The sequence below is a fragment of the Oncorhynchus mykiss genome, chromosome 3, assembly GCF_057628025.1.
Source record: "Oncorhynchus mykiss isolate SJ-2025 chromosome 3, ASM5762802v1, whole genome shotgun sequence".
In the NCBI taxonomy this organism is placed as follows: Eukaryota; Metazoa; Chordata; class Actinopteri; order Salmoniformes; family Salmonidae; genus Oncorhynchus; species Oncorhynchus mykiss.
In genome coordinates, this window is record NC_143024.1 from 38,979,046 (window position 1) to 38,994,512 (window position 15,467).

General features: G+C 42.3%; 1 protein-coding gene across 1 annotated transcript; it reads right to left on the bottom strand.

Annotated features, from left to right (window-relative positions):
* Positions 1–6,882: 6,882 nt before the first annotated feature.
* On the bottom strand, positions 6,883–11,720 carry LOC110516862 (free fatty acid receptor 2-like). Its single transcript, XM_021595180.3, has 2 exons — positions 11,479–11,720; positions 6,883–9,153 (listed from the first exon to the last, which is right to left on the bottom strand). Exon 2 carries the CDS (start codon positions 9,150–9,152, stop codon positions 8,094–8,096), a length of 1,059 nt encoding a protein of 352 aa, XP_021450855.2. The 5' UTR covers position 9,153; positions 11,479–11,720; the 3' UTR covers positions 6,883–8,093.
* Between the last annotated feature and the right edge of the window lie 3,747 nt (positions 11,721–15,467).

Genomic DNA, 15,467 nt, shown 5'->3' on the forward strand with positions numbered 1-15,467 from the left:
AATTGTATTCGTATTTACAGATGACATAGAAGTTTGAAATTAAAGCACATGAAAGTTCACATGTTCGAGAAGGCATTTCTGCATTTTGTTCAAAACAATAAAAATAAAAAAACGTTCAAAAGGCTCTCCTGTGAAGTCGTGACTTGCAACATACGCATAGTTTCCTGAATCAGGTCACATATATCTAATATTTGAGATTCTTCAAAGTAGCCACCCTTTGCCTTGATGACAGCTTTGAACACTCTTGTCTTGGCATTCTCTCAACCAGCTTCATGAAATGCTTTTCCAGCAGTCTTGAAGGAGTTTCCACATATGCTGAGCACTTGTTGGCTGCTTTTCCTTCACTTTGCGGTCCAACTCATCCCAAACTATCTCAATTGGGTTGAGGTAGGGTGATTGGTAAAATAACAGCCTGGAGGTGTGTTTAGGGTCATTGTCCTGTTGAAAATCAATTGATAGTCCCACTAAGCACAAACCAGATGGGATGGCATATCGCTGCAGAATGATGTGGTAGCCATGCAGGTTAAGTGTGCCTTGAATTCTGAATAAACCACTGACAGAGTCACCATCAAAGCACCCCCACACATCACACCTTCTCCTCCATGCTTCACTGTAGGAACCACACATGTGGAGATCATCCGTTCACCTACTCTGCGTCTCACAAAGACCTGGAACCATAAATCTCACATTTGGACTCATCATACCAAAGTACAGATTCCCACTGGTCTACTGTCTATTGCTCGTGTTTCTTGGACCAATCAAGTCTCTTCTTATTATTGATGTCCTTAAGTAGTGGCTTCTTTGCAGCAATTTGACCATGAAGGCCTGATTCATGCAGTCTCCTCTGAAAAGTTGATGTTGAGATGTGTCTGTTATTTGAACTCTGTGAAGCTTTTATTTGGGTTGCAATTTCTGAGGCTGGTAACTAATGAACTGCAGCCGAGGTAACTCTGGGTCTTCTTTTCCTGTGGCGGTTCTCATGAAAGCCAGTTTCATCAAAGTGTTTGATGGCTTTTGTGACTGCACTTGAAGCAACTTTCAAAGTTCTTGAAATTTTCTGCATTGACTGACCTTCATGTCTTTAAGTAACGATGGACTGTTATTTCTTTTTGCTTATTGGAGCTGTTCTTGACATAATATGGATTTGCTCTTTTACCAAATAGGGTTATCATCTGTATTCAAACCCTACCTTGTCACAACACAACTGATTGGCTCCAACGCATTAAGAAGGAAAAAAAATCCACAAATTAACTTTTAACAAGGCACACCTGTTAATTGAAATGCATTCCAGGTAATTACCTCATGAAGCTGGTTGAGATAATGCCAAGCTGTCATCAAGGCAAACGGTCGCTACTTTGAAAAATCTGAAATTTAAAATATATTTTGATTTGTTTAACACTTTTCTGTTTACTACATGATTCCATGTGTGTTATTTCATAGTTTTGATGTCTTCACTATTATTATACAATGTAGAAAATAGTGAAGACCCTTGAAAAACCCTTGAATGAGTAAGTGTGTCCAAACTTTTGACTGATATTGTACATAGCTGTGGGAAGTATGGGTGCTGAGGGTGCCCCCTAAAAAATCAGAATAAAACAAGCTAAAGATTCAAAAATATATTTTTTAAATCTCAGCACCCTCTCCCCCAAACTACTTCCCACGGCTACTCACACGTGCACACACACGCACACACCATGACTGCTGCTACTGGAATACTATTTATTATTACTGCACATTTATTTATTTATTATTGGTATTGCGTATCTATTGCACAATTTCCCAGTCTTGTAAATATCCAACTTCAATTCGTTTGAGTGCCTTCTGTATTATATTTTTGCTAAAATACTATTCTATTTTTTACTTAATTGGGTTTTTATTTTTACTGCCCTTTGCGTTCACTTACTTATTTTGTCTATTGATGTTGCATTGTCGAGAGGTGAACTGTGTACTCCATGTAGGCTTACAATATATCATGTGTCTATGATGAAAAAACTAACTTGACTTGAATTTATTGTAGATACTTTTTGAAGTAACCAAAAATAGAAATAAAGAGAAATAAAGCTTACCTCATTCCACCATGGATATCCTGCCAGGTGCAACAATTGAGTCTGGATCTTCTTTACTTAATTCCTCCCTCTGTAGCTCCTATCGACTACAGCCAGCCACGCTGTTTACAGCATAATCAAAACATCCAGCGCAGGTAACGGCAAATTATTATTAGATAGACACCGCTGCTATCTATCGCCAGTGTTCTCCAAACATGGTCTCCGTGGTAACACTGTCCTGCGATAGAAGCTGGACGGTCTTCGAGCTAAGGGCTTTGAGGAACCGGCCTGTCTGCTCTATTGGTTAATAGATGTAGACTGCTATCTGGCCATGACTGTGCCGACCTCTTGATTAAGAGAGAAAGAGAGGAGGGAGGAAACAGTGCATGAGGGAAAAAAGTGACTCCGGTCTATTATAAGCAGTCTATAACAGCTCCTCCCTAGCTACCATACATACATACACCTGTATGACTAACTAAACATTGACTGTGGTGGTACGGAGGTCATTCTTTCATTCTGTAGGCTAACCACAGTGGAAAGTTCCGCAACAGAATAATGCCCACTCATACTGACAAATGTGGTCAAAATATGTATTTAGTTATCCTACTTGTGTATCATATTTGTCAGTATGATTGGTGGTGAGGCATTTCTTAACTAAAAGGGAAACACAAAAATGCACTATCATTATTATGGAAGGTGAATGGTTTTCTTACCGGATCTGGTTGCAAAAAGAGGAAAAGTACCCAATCGGGTTGCCAATAAAGGAAAAAGTGGTACATTTAAAAAGGTCATTGTAGATAATGTATAGTGAGCACATAGATGAGAGCAACTGGTTTCAACCCAGGTTTGGTCCTAAACTAAAGAAGAGCATCATGAAAAAAACATTGACTATTTCAATTAAAATGTTTCTCCTTATAAAGTAAGCTAAAAGTCAACCTTTTGGAGTGAAATAATTGTCGTGGCCAAAAGTTTTGAGAATGACACAAATATTAATTTTCACAAAGTTTGCTGCTTCAGTGTCTTTAGATATTTTTGTCAGATGTTACTACTGAATACTGAAGTATAATTACAAGCATTTCATAAGTGTCAAAGGCTTTTATTGACAATTACATGAAGTTGATGCAAAGAGTCAATATTTGCAGTGTTAACACTTCTTTTTCAAGACCTCTGCAATCCACCCTGGCATGCTGTCAATTAACTTCAAGGCCACATCCTGACTGATGGCAGCCCATTCTTGCATAATCAATGCTTGGAGTTTGTCCACCGCCTCTTGAGGATTGACCACAAGTTCTCAATGGGATTAAGGTCTGGGGAGTTTCCTGGCATGGACCCAAAATATCAATGTTTTGTTCCCCGAGCCACTTAGTGATCACTTTTGCCTTATGGCAAGGTGCTCCATCATGCTGGAAAAGGCATTGTTTGTCACCAAATTGTTCCTGGATGGTTGGGAGAAGTGGCTTCTTTGCTGCCCTTCTTGACACCAGGCCATCCTCCAAAAGTCTTCGCCTCACTGTGTGTGCAGATGCACTTACACCTGCCTGCTGCCATTCCTGAGCAAGCGTGGTACTGGTGGTGTCCCGATCCCGCAGCTGAATCAACTTTAGGAGATGGTCGTGGCGCTTGCTGGACTTTCTTGAGCGCCCTGAAGCCTTCTTCACAACAATTGAACCGCTCTCCTTGAAATTCTTGATGATCCGATAAATGGTTGATTTAGGTGCAATCTTACTGGCAGCAATATCCTTGCCTGTGAAGCCCATTTTGTACAAAGCAATGATGACGGCACATATTTCCTTCCAGGTAACCATGGTTGACAGAGGAAGAACAATGATTCCAAGCACCACCCTCCTTTTGAAGCTTCCAGTCTGTTATTAGAACTCAATCAGCATGACAGAGTGATCTCCAGCCTTGTCAACACTCACACCTGTGTTAACGAGAGAATCATTGACATGATGTCAGCTGGTCCTTTTGTGGCAGGGCTGAAATGCAGTGGAAAAGTTTTGGGGGGATTTAGTTAATTTGCATGGCAAAGAGGGACTTTGCAATTAACTGCAATTCATCTGATCACTCTTCATAACATTCTGGAGTATATGCAAATTGCCATCATACAAACTGAGGCAGCAGACTTTGTGAAAATTAATATTTGTGTCATTCTCAAAACTTTTGGCCACGACTGTACATTGGTCGTACATTGGACACTATTCAAGTGAGCAGATTATTTTAAACATATCACATTATAGTGTATATTGTTTGCACACAATGTGTCAAATGTGGAGTTCATGCTGACCTTTTGGTCTGCCTCCTTAGAATTTACGGTTATACAGTAGTCACAGCTTTGTATACTCCCCCTCAAGCCGATACCACAACAGCCCTCGAAGTACTTCACTGCACTTTATGCAAACTGGAAACCACATATCCTGAGGCCGCATTTACTGTAGCTGGGGATTTAAAAAAGCAAATTTGAGGAAAACTCTACTGAAGTTCTATAAACACATTGACTGTAGTACTCACGCTGCTAAAACACTCGACCTCTACTACTCCAACTTCCAGAGATGCCAATGCCCTCCCTCAAAAAGGAAGGAGAAAAAAAAGGAAAAAGGAAGTACCCGTGCTGAGGACTATTCAACGCTGGTCTGACCAATCGGAATCCATGCTTCAAGATTGTTTTGATCACGCGGACTAGGATATGTCTCTGAGAATAACATTGACAAATACACGGATGACTGAGTTTATCCATGGCAAGGTGACAGGGAATATGGCAGAATATACACAGTGTAGTTATTCCCTCCGTAAGGCAATCAGATAGACAAAACGTCAGTATAGAGACAAAGTGGAGTCGCAATTCAACGGCTCAGACACAAGACAATCACGGACTACAAAGGGAAAACCAGCCACACCGCGGACACAGACGTCTTGTTTCCGGGCAAGCTAAACATCTTCTTCGCCCACTTTGAGGATAACACAGTGCCACCAACGCAGCCTGCTACCAAAGACTGTGGGCTCTCCTTCTGACATGAGTAAGACATTTAAGCGTGTCAACCCTCGCAAGGCTGCTGTCCCAGACGGCATCCCTAACCGTGTCCTCAGAGCATGTGCAGAGTGTTTACGGACATATTCAATCTCTCCCTATCCCAATATGCTGTCCACACTTGCTTCAAGATGTCCACCATTGTTCCTGTACCCAAGAAATCAAAGGTAACTGAACTAAATGACTATTGCCCCGTAGCTTTGAGAGGCCAGTTAAGGATCACATTACCTCTACCTTATTTATTTTACCAGGCAAGTCAGTTAAGAACAAATTCTTATTTTCAATGACGTCCTTGGAACAGTGGGTTAACTGACCTGTTCAGAGGCAGAAGAACATTATCAGCTCGGGGATTTAATCTTGCAACCTTTCGGTTAGTAGCCCAATGCTCTAACCACTAGGCTACCTGCCGCCCCACCTTAACTGACACCCTAGGCCCACTCCAATTTGCTTACCGCCCCAATAGATCCACAGACGATGCAATCGCCATCGCACTGCACACTGCCCTATCCCATCTGGACAAGAGGAATACCTATGTAAGAATGATGCTCATTGACTATAGCTCAGCCTTCAACACTATAGCACCCTCCAAGCTCATTATTAAGCTCAGGGCCCTGGGTCTGAACACCGCCCTGTGCGACTGGGTCCTGGACTTCCTGACGGGCCGCCACCTGTTGTGGAAGGTAGGAAACAAAACCTCCACTTCGCTGATCCTCAACACAGGGGCCCCATAAAGGTGTGTGCTGAGCCCCCTCCTGTACAAAGGAGCTGATTGTGGACTTCAGGAAACAGCAGAGGGAGCACGCTCCTATCCGCATCGACGGGACAGCAGTGGAGCAGGTGGAAAAGTTCAAGTTCCTCGGAGTACACGTCACTGACGATCTGAAATGGTCCATCCACGCAGACAGTGTGGTGAAGAAGGCGCAGCAGCAACTCTTCAACCTCAGGAGGCTGAGGAAATTTGGCTTGGCACCTAAAACCCTCACAAACATTTACAGATGCACAATTGAAAGCATCCTGTTGGGCTGTATCACCACCTGGTACGGAAACTGCACCACAGGCTCTCCAGAGGGTGGTGCGGTCTGCCCAACTTATCACCGGGGGCAAACTACCTGTCCTCTAGGACACCTACAGCACCAAATGTCACAGGAAGGCCAAAAATATCATCAAGGATAACAACCACCTGAGCCACTGCCTGTTCTCCCCGCTATGAGGTCAGTACAGGTGCATCAAAGCATAGAGGTGCAAAGCATACAGGTGCATAGAGAGACTAAAAAACAGCTTCAAGGCCATCAGACTGTTAAATAGCCAACACTATGCTGCTTCCTCCCGGTTACGTAACCTTGCACCTTTATTGTGACATTTTGGGGTCACTTTTATTGTAAATAAGAATACAATATGTTTCTAAACACGTCTACATTCATGTGGATGTTACCAGGATTACGGATAGTCCTGAATGAATTGTGAATAATGATGAGTCGCACAAATATCAAACCCCCAGGACACCATTACAATAGTGAATCTGTAACTCTCACTCATCATTATTCACGATTCATTCAGAACAACCAAAAATGTGTGACAGTCCCAATACCTTTGGAGCTCACATTAAATAAATGTATGATACCCCTGATACTCATCTTCCTGTTTTACATTGTTTTGATGACTGACTGGAAGAACCCTTCAGTGGTATTAAGAAATCACAAAAACCAACAGCTACATTAGACACGGATTGGGACAATCAGAGTGTATTACGCAAGTTTGCGTATCCCATTAAGTGAAACATTTTCAGAGGGGGCATCAATTAAAATCCAGAAGTATGATGCAAAAAGAGATTTTAATGTCATCACTACAAAAAAAGTCATAGAAAATAAAGGGGAACAGAAATAATATAAAACCTTCAAATGATCATAAATACACACATACAAATGCATACTACACATCCTTCCAAGTCAAGGTAAGCTTTTGGTTTTATTAATTTATTCTCACTGCCTGCGTTGTAACTGTTAAACTGCTTTCTGACAGTACACTGTACTGCATGATTGTAGCGGGTTTACTAACGCGTTAGTTCTAGTAGCTATGTTGACAATGATGTAGGCTGTGTGTAGCGGTTAGCAGTCATGATATGAAGGTTTGTTTTGGAAAGGGTTTTTAGCCTGGTCACAGACAGCTGATGTGTTGTGCACTGAAGGCCACAAGTGAAGGGAAAAGTTGAGAGGAGGAGAGAGCATAGATAGTTGCGAGAAGGAATTATATGTACACCGATCAAAATGATCAGGCTTTCTTTATGTGGCTGCAATGAAAGTGAACTGTTTGTGTGTAATCAGGGGTGTATTCATTCTGCTGATTCTGTTGAAAAATGTTTCTTAAACGGAAGCAAATGGGATGAATAGGGGATAAACATACCTAAATTTGTCCAATAGACACTAATTTTCAACTGTTGGACCAATGATTACACCCTACATAGGTCAGCTAGATGCAGGCAAGAGTGTGCAAGGCGGCAATGAATGTGTGACAATTCTCTCAGCCTATGCACCTAGGTTGTAAACTTTCCTTCATAGGCTAGGTTGTAGCAACCTCATGATGGGTATAGGTACAATTTCAGTATCATGTAGTAACCTAAACCTATCGATGTTACATTGAGCTGGGTGAATGGAATATGAATAACAGTCATCTAATATGCTGTAATAGAAATAAGGCCATGCTCATAAGAAAATCTAAAATCATCCTCCCTCATCTTAAACGGCACTGACCACAACTGATTCATGTATAGGCTACTTATAAAGACAGATAGCATAGTCCTCAGTCTTTTTCATAAGAACCTAAATACAATAAACACATTGCACAGGCTGGTATTTAGCTAACTTATGTAGCAAGCATGTAGCAAGTGAAGCATATGGCTTGACTACACACTCATTATAACAGGGGTGTTAAACTCATTCCATGGAGGAGCTAGAATCTGAAAGTTTTTGTTTAAGGCTAGACAACCGGGTGAGGGGAGTTCTTTACCAATTAGTGACCTTAATTCATCAATCAAGTACACCGGTGGAGCGAAAACCTGCAGAACCTTGGCCCTCTGTGGAATGAGTTTGACACATGTTGTCATTGGAGCTTGGTGTGCTGTCCTTCTGAGTTCTGGTGCAGAACAACACAGGGCAGTAGAGAGCCTTACTGCAGAAGCACAACCCCTGCACACTCTCCAACAGGTTCTTCAGGAAGAGGTGGAAGGTACACCTGAGGGCCGACGAGGAGAAGTAGAAGATGATGGGGTCCAGGCTGGCGTTGATGGTACTGGACAAGAGTGCGGCCATTCGCCAATTGGGACTCTCCCAGTTAACAAAGCCCACTAAGTGTGACAGGTTGTAGGGCGCGAAGCAGACAATGAACACCAGCAGGGTGGCCAGAGACAGACCGATGGCCCGCAGACGTTTCTTGGGGTTGATGCTGGGCAGCTGAGAGAGGATTCGGATGAAGTTGATGTAGCAGAAGCAGCAGATGAAGAAAGGTACACAGAATAGAACCAGGAAGAGCTCCAGGCGGACAGGTATCAGGACCTGCAGCTGCATCTGGGTGAAATTTGTGTAACACATGTCCCCTTCCTGGGTGGCACTGGAATCGACTAAATATTGAATGATGTAGACGATACTGACGTGCGCCATGGAGATCACCCAGAAGGCAACGCTAGCCACCGTGGTGTACAAAGACCGTCTTATGAGTTTGTACTTGATGGGAAAGGCCACCCCCAGGTAGCGTTCAACGCTGATGGCAGTCAGAAAGAAGGTGCTGTTGTAGATGGTGGCGTAGAAGACGAAGCTGGTCAATGGACACAGGAAGACGGGCATGTTCCATACATTGTCGTCCGCCGCCTCTTTCATCTTGAAGGGCAGGAAGAGCAGAAAGAGGAGGTCCGAGACGGTCAGGTTGAGGAGCAGGATGTCGATGGGCATGGCTTTCTGCCTCACCTTCTTTCCAAAGGTGTAGAAGGCCACACCATTGGCAGGGAGGCCAATCAGGAAGGTGATGATGTAGACCATCAGCACCAGGCTGCTGTGGCTGTGTCTATCCCCGGATTCATTCCCAGACAGCATTCTGCAAAAGAGGAAGGAAACAGCCAATGAGCTGATGTTTGCGTTAGCTAATGCAGGTACTCAATTTGGGGTCAATTCAGGATATGCATAGTTAGTCAATAAGGGTGTGAAGCAATTCAAGAGAAACTGAGTCACTGTCACTAGTTTGTTTAAAGAAATTCACAGGAAGGATGGATACAATGGGTGTGATGCAATTGGTTAACAAAGCCATGTCATTCTGTGTAACAAGAGTTTCTTTGAGTCTGTGGTTGTCTTTGGCAAGTCAGCGGTGTAATGCACTGCATCTCAGTGCTTGAGGCATCACTACAGACACCCTGGTTCGAATCCAGGCTGTATCACAACCGGCCGTGATTGGGAGTACCATAGGGCAGCGCACAATTGGCCCAGCGTCGCCCGGGTTTGTCCGGTGTAGGCCGTCATTGTAAATAAGAATTTGTTGGCTGGCTTGCCTAGTTAAATAAAGGTTCAATAAAAAATAAATGGTTGGACTGTTTACAGAAGACAAATGGGGGTATACAGAGCAAACATCAATGTCATTATGTTCCTCAAGCAGGTGACTTATTAGCAAACTCTGCCCCCTTTCCAAACTAGCAAGACCTCGTCTCCGTAGGCACAGTGCATTGGAGTGAAGCCATTAATTGTGGCAAACGAGGTACCCATCACAACAATAAAGGGAGCGGTCTGTTTGTGCTTCACAGCCTGGAGTATCCCAGATGCCTCTCGGCTAATCCCAGTGTTAATACCCAGCGCACGCATGAACCCCTAAGCTTCCTTCTATTCATGGTGGAGCAAACTAACAACATAATACTCCAATCATGACACAAGTGTTCAGTGGCTGGTAAGCCATGAGGATGGTAGAAGAAGAGTGACTTTAATTTCTACAGAGTAAGGGGTTATTTGGTTCCCAATGACACTTCCACAAAGTATCTGTTGAAATGATAGTCACATATTTTGGGGCTAGCAGGGTTATCAAGGTTGACCTCTGCACTGACAATGTTAAAATTGTGAACAGAATATGAATTCAGAAGAAGCTAAATATATTTTCTGCTTTTCCATACTTTCCTGCTCACTCCAGTTCAACAATTTGATGACAAGTGCATGTCAATTTGGTAATATTATGTCAATGTCGATTACATGGGGAGAATGTAACCAAGGGAAACAATTACTTGTGAGAACTGGATCCTATTTTTCTAACCGACCTTGGGCAATACTGATTAACAGACCATCAACACGGTCATCTACTTCTCATTATCTCTCCCAACACTGATTCAACACTTACTAATTTTGTAATCAATTTGTGCTAAAACGCACCCTTGGAGGAAATGGTATAGTTATTAAAAACTGGGTCATGTGAACTTCAATTGTTTATAGAAGCCCAAGTTCTCCAGAAGGGTATATGGTATCTAAATGACAATAAACGACAACATACACCTGGAAGGAAGGAGGTAGCCAGCTTTTCTTAGTTTATCTGGTGTTTCCGGGAAGTCGTCCAGGTGTGACTGATAAAACTGCAGTCTAGCGGATGCGTTTTGGTCTGGGAGGTAGCTCGTTATGAGAAACCACCACGCACTGGACATGTGGCTGTACATGTAAATGTAAATGTTTGAGGTTCCACGAGGTTTCTCGTTAATTTGACAGCTGATTTCTTTCATAAGATAGGATAAGAAATGTAACATGGCACTCGGTGTAGTGTACAGAGCGAGATTTGGTCGATCGCGCTAGTGCAGTGGTCACCAACCCTGGTTTGGGGGAGAACTACTGTGTCCACAAGCTTTTTTCCTTATTTAACAAATTAGCTACTCATCAAGACCTTGATTAGTTGAATAAGGTGTGTTGCAGGGTTAGAACAGAGAGAGTTTCACCTGATCAGTGATTATAAACAATGCTCACCTTGACAGAACCCAACACTTTAAACACAGCCCATCATTACAGGGGTACTACTGTACAGCAATAGAGATGTTGCTCAAATGACAACATTTTACGGAGAGTGATTGGCCAGACAGAGACGCCCATTTGGATAGCAGCCATCAGACTGGAACATCACACACTCATTCCCAAAGGACAAAAAAAACTCAGTAACCGTGCCAATTTAGACAGAGTGTAGTACAAACACGGAACATACATATACCATCTCATTACTGAAATGTATTTATTTATATTCCAGTTACATGGTATTTCATATTTACCTTAGATCTAATACATTTCAAAAGGCTTGCAGGTATTTTGTCATATAAAAGCATTGTCTGTCTACTTTGCCAACATTTACATAAACGCTCCTGATAATAGCACAAGAAGCGTGATATCTAAAGAGTTCTACTGTACATACCTCAGTCAGCAAACACACAAACACACACACAGGCACGTCTCCTGGTCAAATGGTCAAATGGTGAGTAAGCTTGGCTCCAAATAAACTGTGCTGTTAATGGTAAAGTCTCTATGTAACATACTTGATGTCACATACCTCAGTTCGTGCTAAACAGGAAAGAAAATGTACATGTTCCTTTTTTGGGGGGGGGGGACTCGCCACAACAGATTATCTTTCTGTAAATGCTCAAACTATCGAAAAAAAACTCAACTGCAACTCTGTTGATATGCAACAGCTTACTCAGATTACAGTTCGGGTTTATGTTTAGGGTTAGAGTTAGGATGTGAGGCCTGGCAGCTGAGGCTCGGGTTATGGATTATGTGTTAGGTGTGTAGTCACAGTAAGGTTTCAAATTGGGTTTAGTATTAGGGTTATGGATAAATAGCTGAATACCATCTATTGTTTAATACACTAATAACCTAAAAAATACAATCCTCTCACCCAACCTTTTACATGGAACACTCAGCATGTGGAGAATGTTAATTACATGTACTGTCCCCTCTAGTTCATGTCAACATAGCCTATCTGATTGTTTCCACACAAGAACTCACACAAACCATGTGAAATCACAACTCGTGCCATCGAGTTTATTACGCTGTCGTTTTTGCTAAGTTTTTACAGACTTTTTGGACTCTTCAGCATCAAAATTCAAACATCCCTGTACAACAAAATGGCTAAAACGATGTGCTATTTGAGTACGATGTTGAGTACAATGCCAACTGAACATGTGAGGTAGTTGAGTCTAATTTGGGGGAAATCCTGCAGTGTGGAATAAAATGACATTTCTGCTTGGTGCTCAAGCAAGGAGTTCATGTGTAGACTCAAACTGTATGATGGAATTAATGACTGAATAGTGAGTGGATACGGTCAATTACAATGCATCATCCCTAGTAACTAGACCGTTACTATAAACCAAAAACAAACTGTTCATGAAAAACTTGAGTTGCGGTTACAACTGGCAAGACGTTAGTTCCCATTTATAGAGCAAAGCAACCACACAATTGTCTATACGTGCCTTGAATGGTTGTACTTGCGTCAGATTTAAGGTACGATGGACAAAGAAGTGGGTCAAAGTTCATTCAAAAGGAAACTGTTTCAACACTTCATTTCTTGGTGCATCTACTGCAACATGCTTGTTCACCATTTTCCATGGAACCAAGCCAACCATGTCAACAACAAAAAAATGATAAGGCCAATTCATTTCCTTGATGCCCCCATTAATAGCCAAATAACGGCCCAAAAAACCTAAAACAATTAGACGGGCCCGCTGGGCTAAAGATGGACGAGCCCATCTGGCATTTGCCAGAGCAATATGGCCAAACCAGTCGATCTCTGCTATCGAGTATCACTAACTCTGTTGATCTGCTGCTTAGATTAACTTCATAAATAAATTCATAAATATTCAATAAATATATTTCCTTCTTAGTAACCTCTGGTTGATGAACATGTGCTGTGTGTCCGGTCTGTCTTTCACATACAACACACACACGCATACACACAAACACAAGAACAGGCACACGCATACACTTCTGTTGAAAAGCAAGTCTCATATTACACAGATCAACATAGAGCCAAGATAAGGAGGGATTTATAGTCCATCGGCAGTGAGGAACAATTTGTTTACATCCAACTATACTAAGTATAAGTCCCAAATAGCACCCTATTCCCTGCAGTACATATACAGTGCCGTGAAAAAGGCAAGTCCTCCAGGTCCTGAGGCAGCAAAGCATCCCAAAACCATCACACTACCATCGCCATGCTTGACTGTTGGTATGAGGGACCCATGTCATCCAAAAAAGCTTTTGACTCATCTGTCCATAGAACATTCTTCCAATAGTCTTGACGATCGCCCAGCTGCTTCCAGGTGCATCTTGGCAAACTTAAGTAAACCTTTTGGATGAGAAGGGTCCCATTATGTCTAGCAAAAAAACACTGCATTCCACAGTAAGAACCTCATACCAACGGTCAAGCATTGTTGTGGTAGTGTGATGGTTTGGGGATGCTTTGCTGCCTCAGGACCTGGACGACTTGCCTTCATATATAGAAGGAGCCCTTTATCTAACATTAGGTTTTGGTTAAAGATCTAATAACATTCAGTATCAAAATATGTGAAAATTGAGAAAATCAAAATACTTTTTTACAGCTCTGTAGTTAGTGCACTACTTTTGACAAGAGGGTTATGGTCCCTGGTTAAAAGTAGTGCACTACATAGGGAAAATGGTGCCATTTCAAATCAAATCAAATCAAATCAAATCAAATCAAATCAAATCAAATTGGAATACAGCCTATGTTTATGTGTGCGCCACCGATCGAGGCTCCAATCTAACACTAATTGTATAGTGAAAAGCCAGGTTTAATACATGTGTCATACTTTTGACATAATGACACAGCATTTCACAGCAGTGACAGAGGTCCTCTATCTAGCAGGGCATTTAGAGCACCCTGGTGGTACTGATAAAGGTAAGATGGGGGGGGGGGGGGTATTAGGGAATGCTGGGCCCCCGTGGTGATGATGGTAGACACACACAGTGTCAGATGAAAAGCTGCCATCTCGGAGGGTGTTTAATCAGGGACTGTCATGACGAGCGCCTCCCTGACATTTGTGCTTACAGTGTGTGTGTGTGTGTCGGGCGAGCTGATAGATGAAGCCATGTGATAATTAGAATGGTGTGTTCTTAGTCTCTCCCCATAAGTACCCGGAAACCTCAGCGTTGTTCGTGTGCGGCGCGAGCAAGTCAAGAGCTCTTTATCAAAACGGTACGGTCTGACTGGCTGGCGTCTCGTGCTCGGCAATGCACCGCGGTCAACTGACGACAGCGGCTGATTCACGCATCGAATCCCACGCGGTGTTCTCTCGCCAGACCTGGGTATACAATGTGACTCTTGTGTCTGTCTCTGTGACCCTCCTGCGATATGAAAAGATTGCAGCTGTGTTGACTTTGTCGCCCTCAAGAGACCTCAGGTTAATGTGTTGTCCCCAGCAGCAACAATTCTAAGATGTATTCTAAGATATTTAAGTATGAGTCTGAATATATGTTATGTCTCAATTCTTGACATTGTCATTTTCATACCTGTCATTCTGCTGTTTCGAGGCCCTTAACAAATGAAGGCGCATTTACCGTCAACTCTAAGACAAGATGGTTGGACAATGGTTGAATTCCTTTTCATGCCTCTCAAGGACTTACTGTGGTAGAGCCATAGAAATACATATTTTATTTATATGGGTAAAGTACTTCTGAGCCAACAGGATGTTACAGTAGCAGGACAATGGATGGGGGAGATCACACATTAGCTCAGCTGCTTATCGTTTAAGATGTGTTTTTTCTTATGGCCTCATAGCAGCTGATAGGCCTCTGCCCAACCCCTCCCTGGTAATAAATAAATGCACAACGGTAATACATAAATAGAACACATATACATCTATTTCCTTTAAAGGGGCAACCTGCAGTTGCTTCATCCATTTTTGGATGTATAAGTTAATGATACTGTAAGTACCCATTGATGGTTGAAGAACATAAATACCTTGTGAGCTTAGTTCAACTCTCGTACCATCAGAGCCAACAGATATAAGTCTGTTTCACTCCAATGTTTGCAAACAAAGTAAATGTAAACAAACACTATATAGCATCCAAACATGGTTATAACTATCATTGTACGTCGTGGATGATCAGTCCTGCATCCATTGCTCTGTCTCTGAACATGAGAGTGGTTACATTTCTCCAGCCCCGTCCCTCGGCTTTTTGCCGGAACAGGGGTGGGGAGAACACTTTATTATTGTTTCGATTGCTGATGGCCACTTTAAGATAAGACCTGATGACCAGAACAAAGAAAACTCCACCAGAACTCTATTTCTATGCTGGTGGTACAGCATGGTCACAAATGGTTCTCAATTTTTATTTTTTAAATAAAAAAAATACAAATACAAAGAAACAGAAATACAGCAGGAAAGC

Coding starts and splice junctions, on each gene's coding strand:
- LOC110516862 (XM_021595180.3), bottom strand. CDS start 9,152: ATGCTGTCTGGGAATGAATCCGGGGATAGACACAGCCACAGCAGCCTG.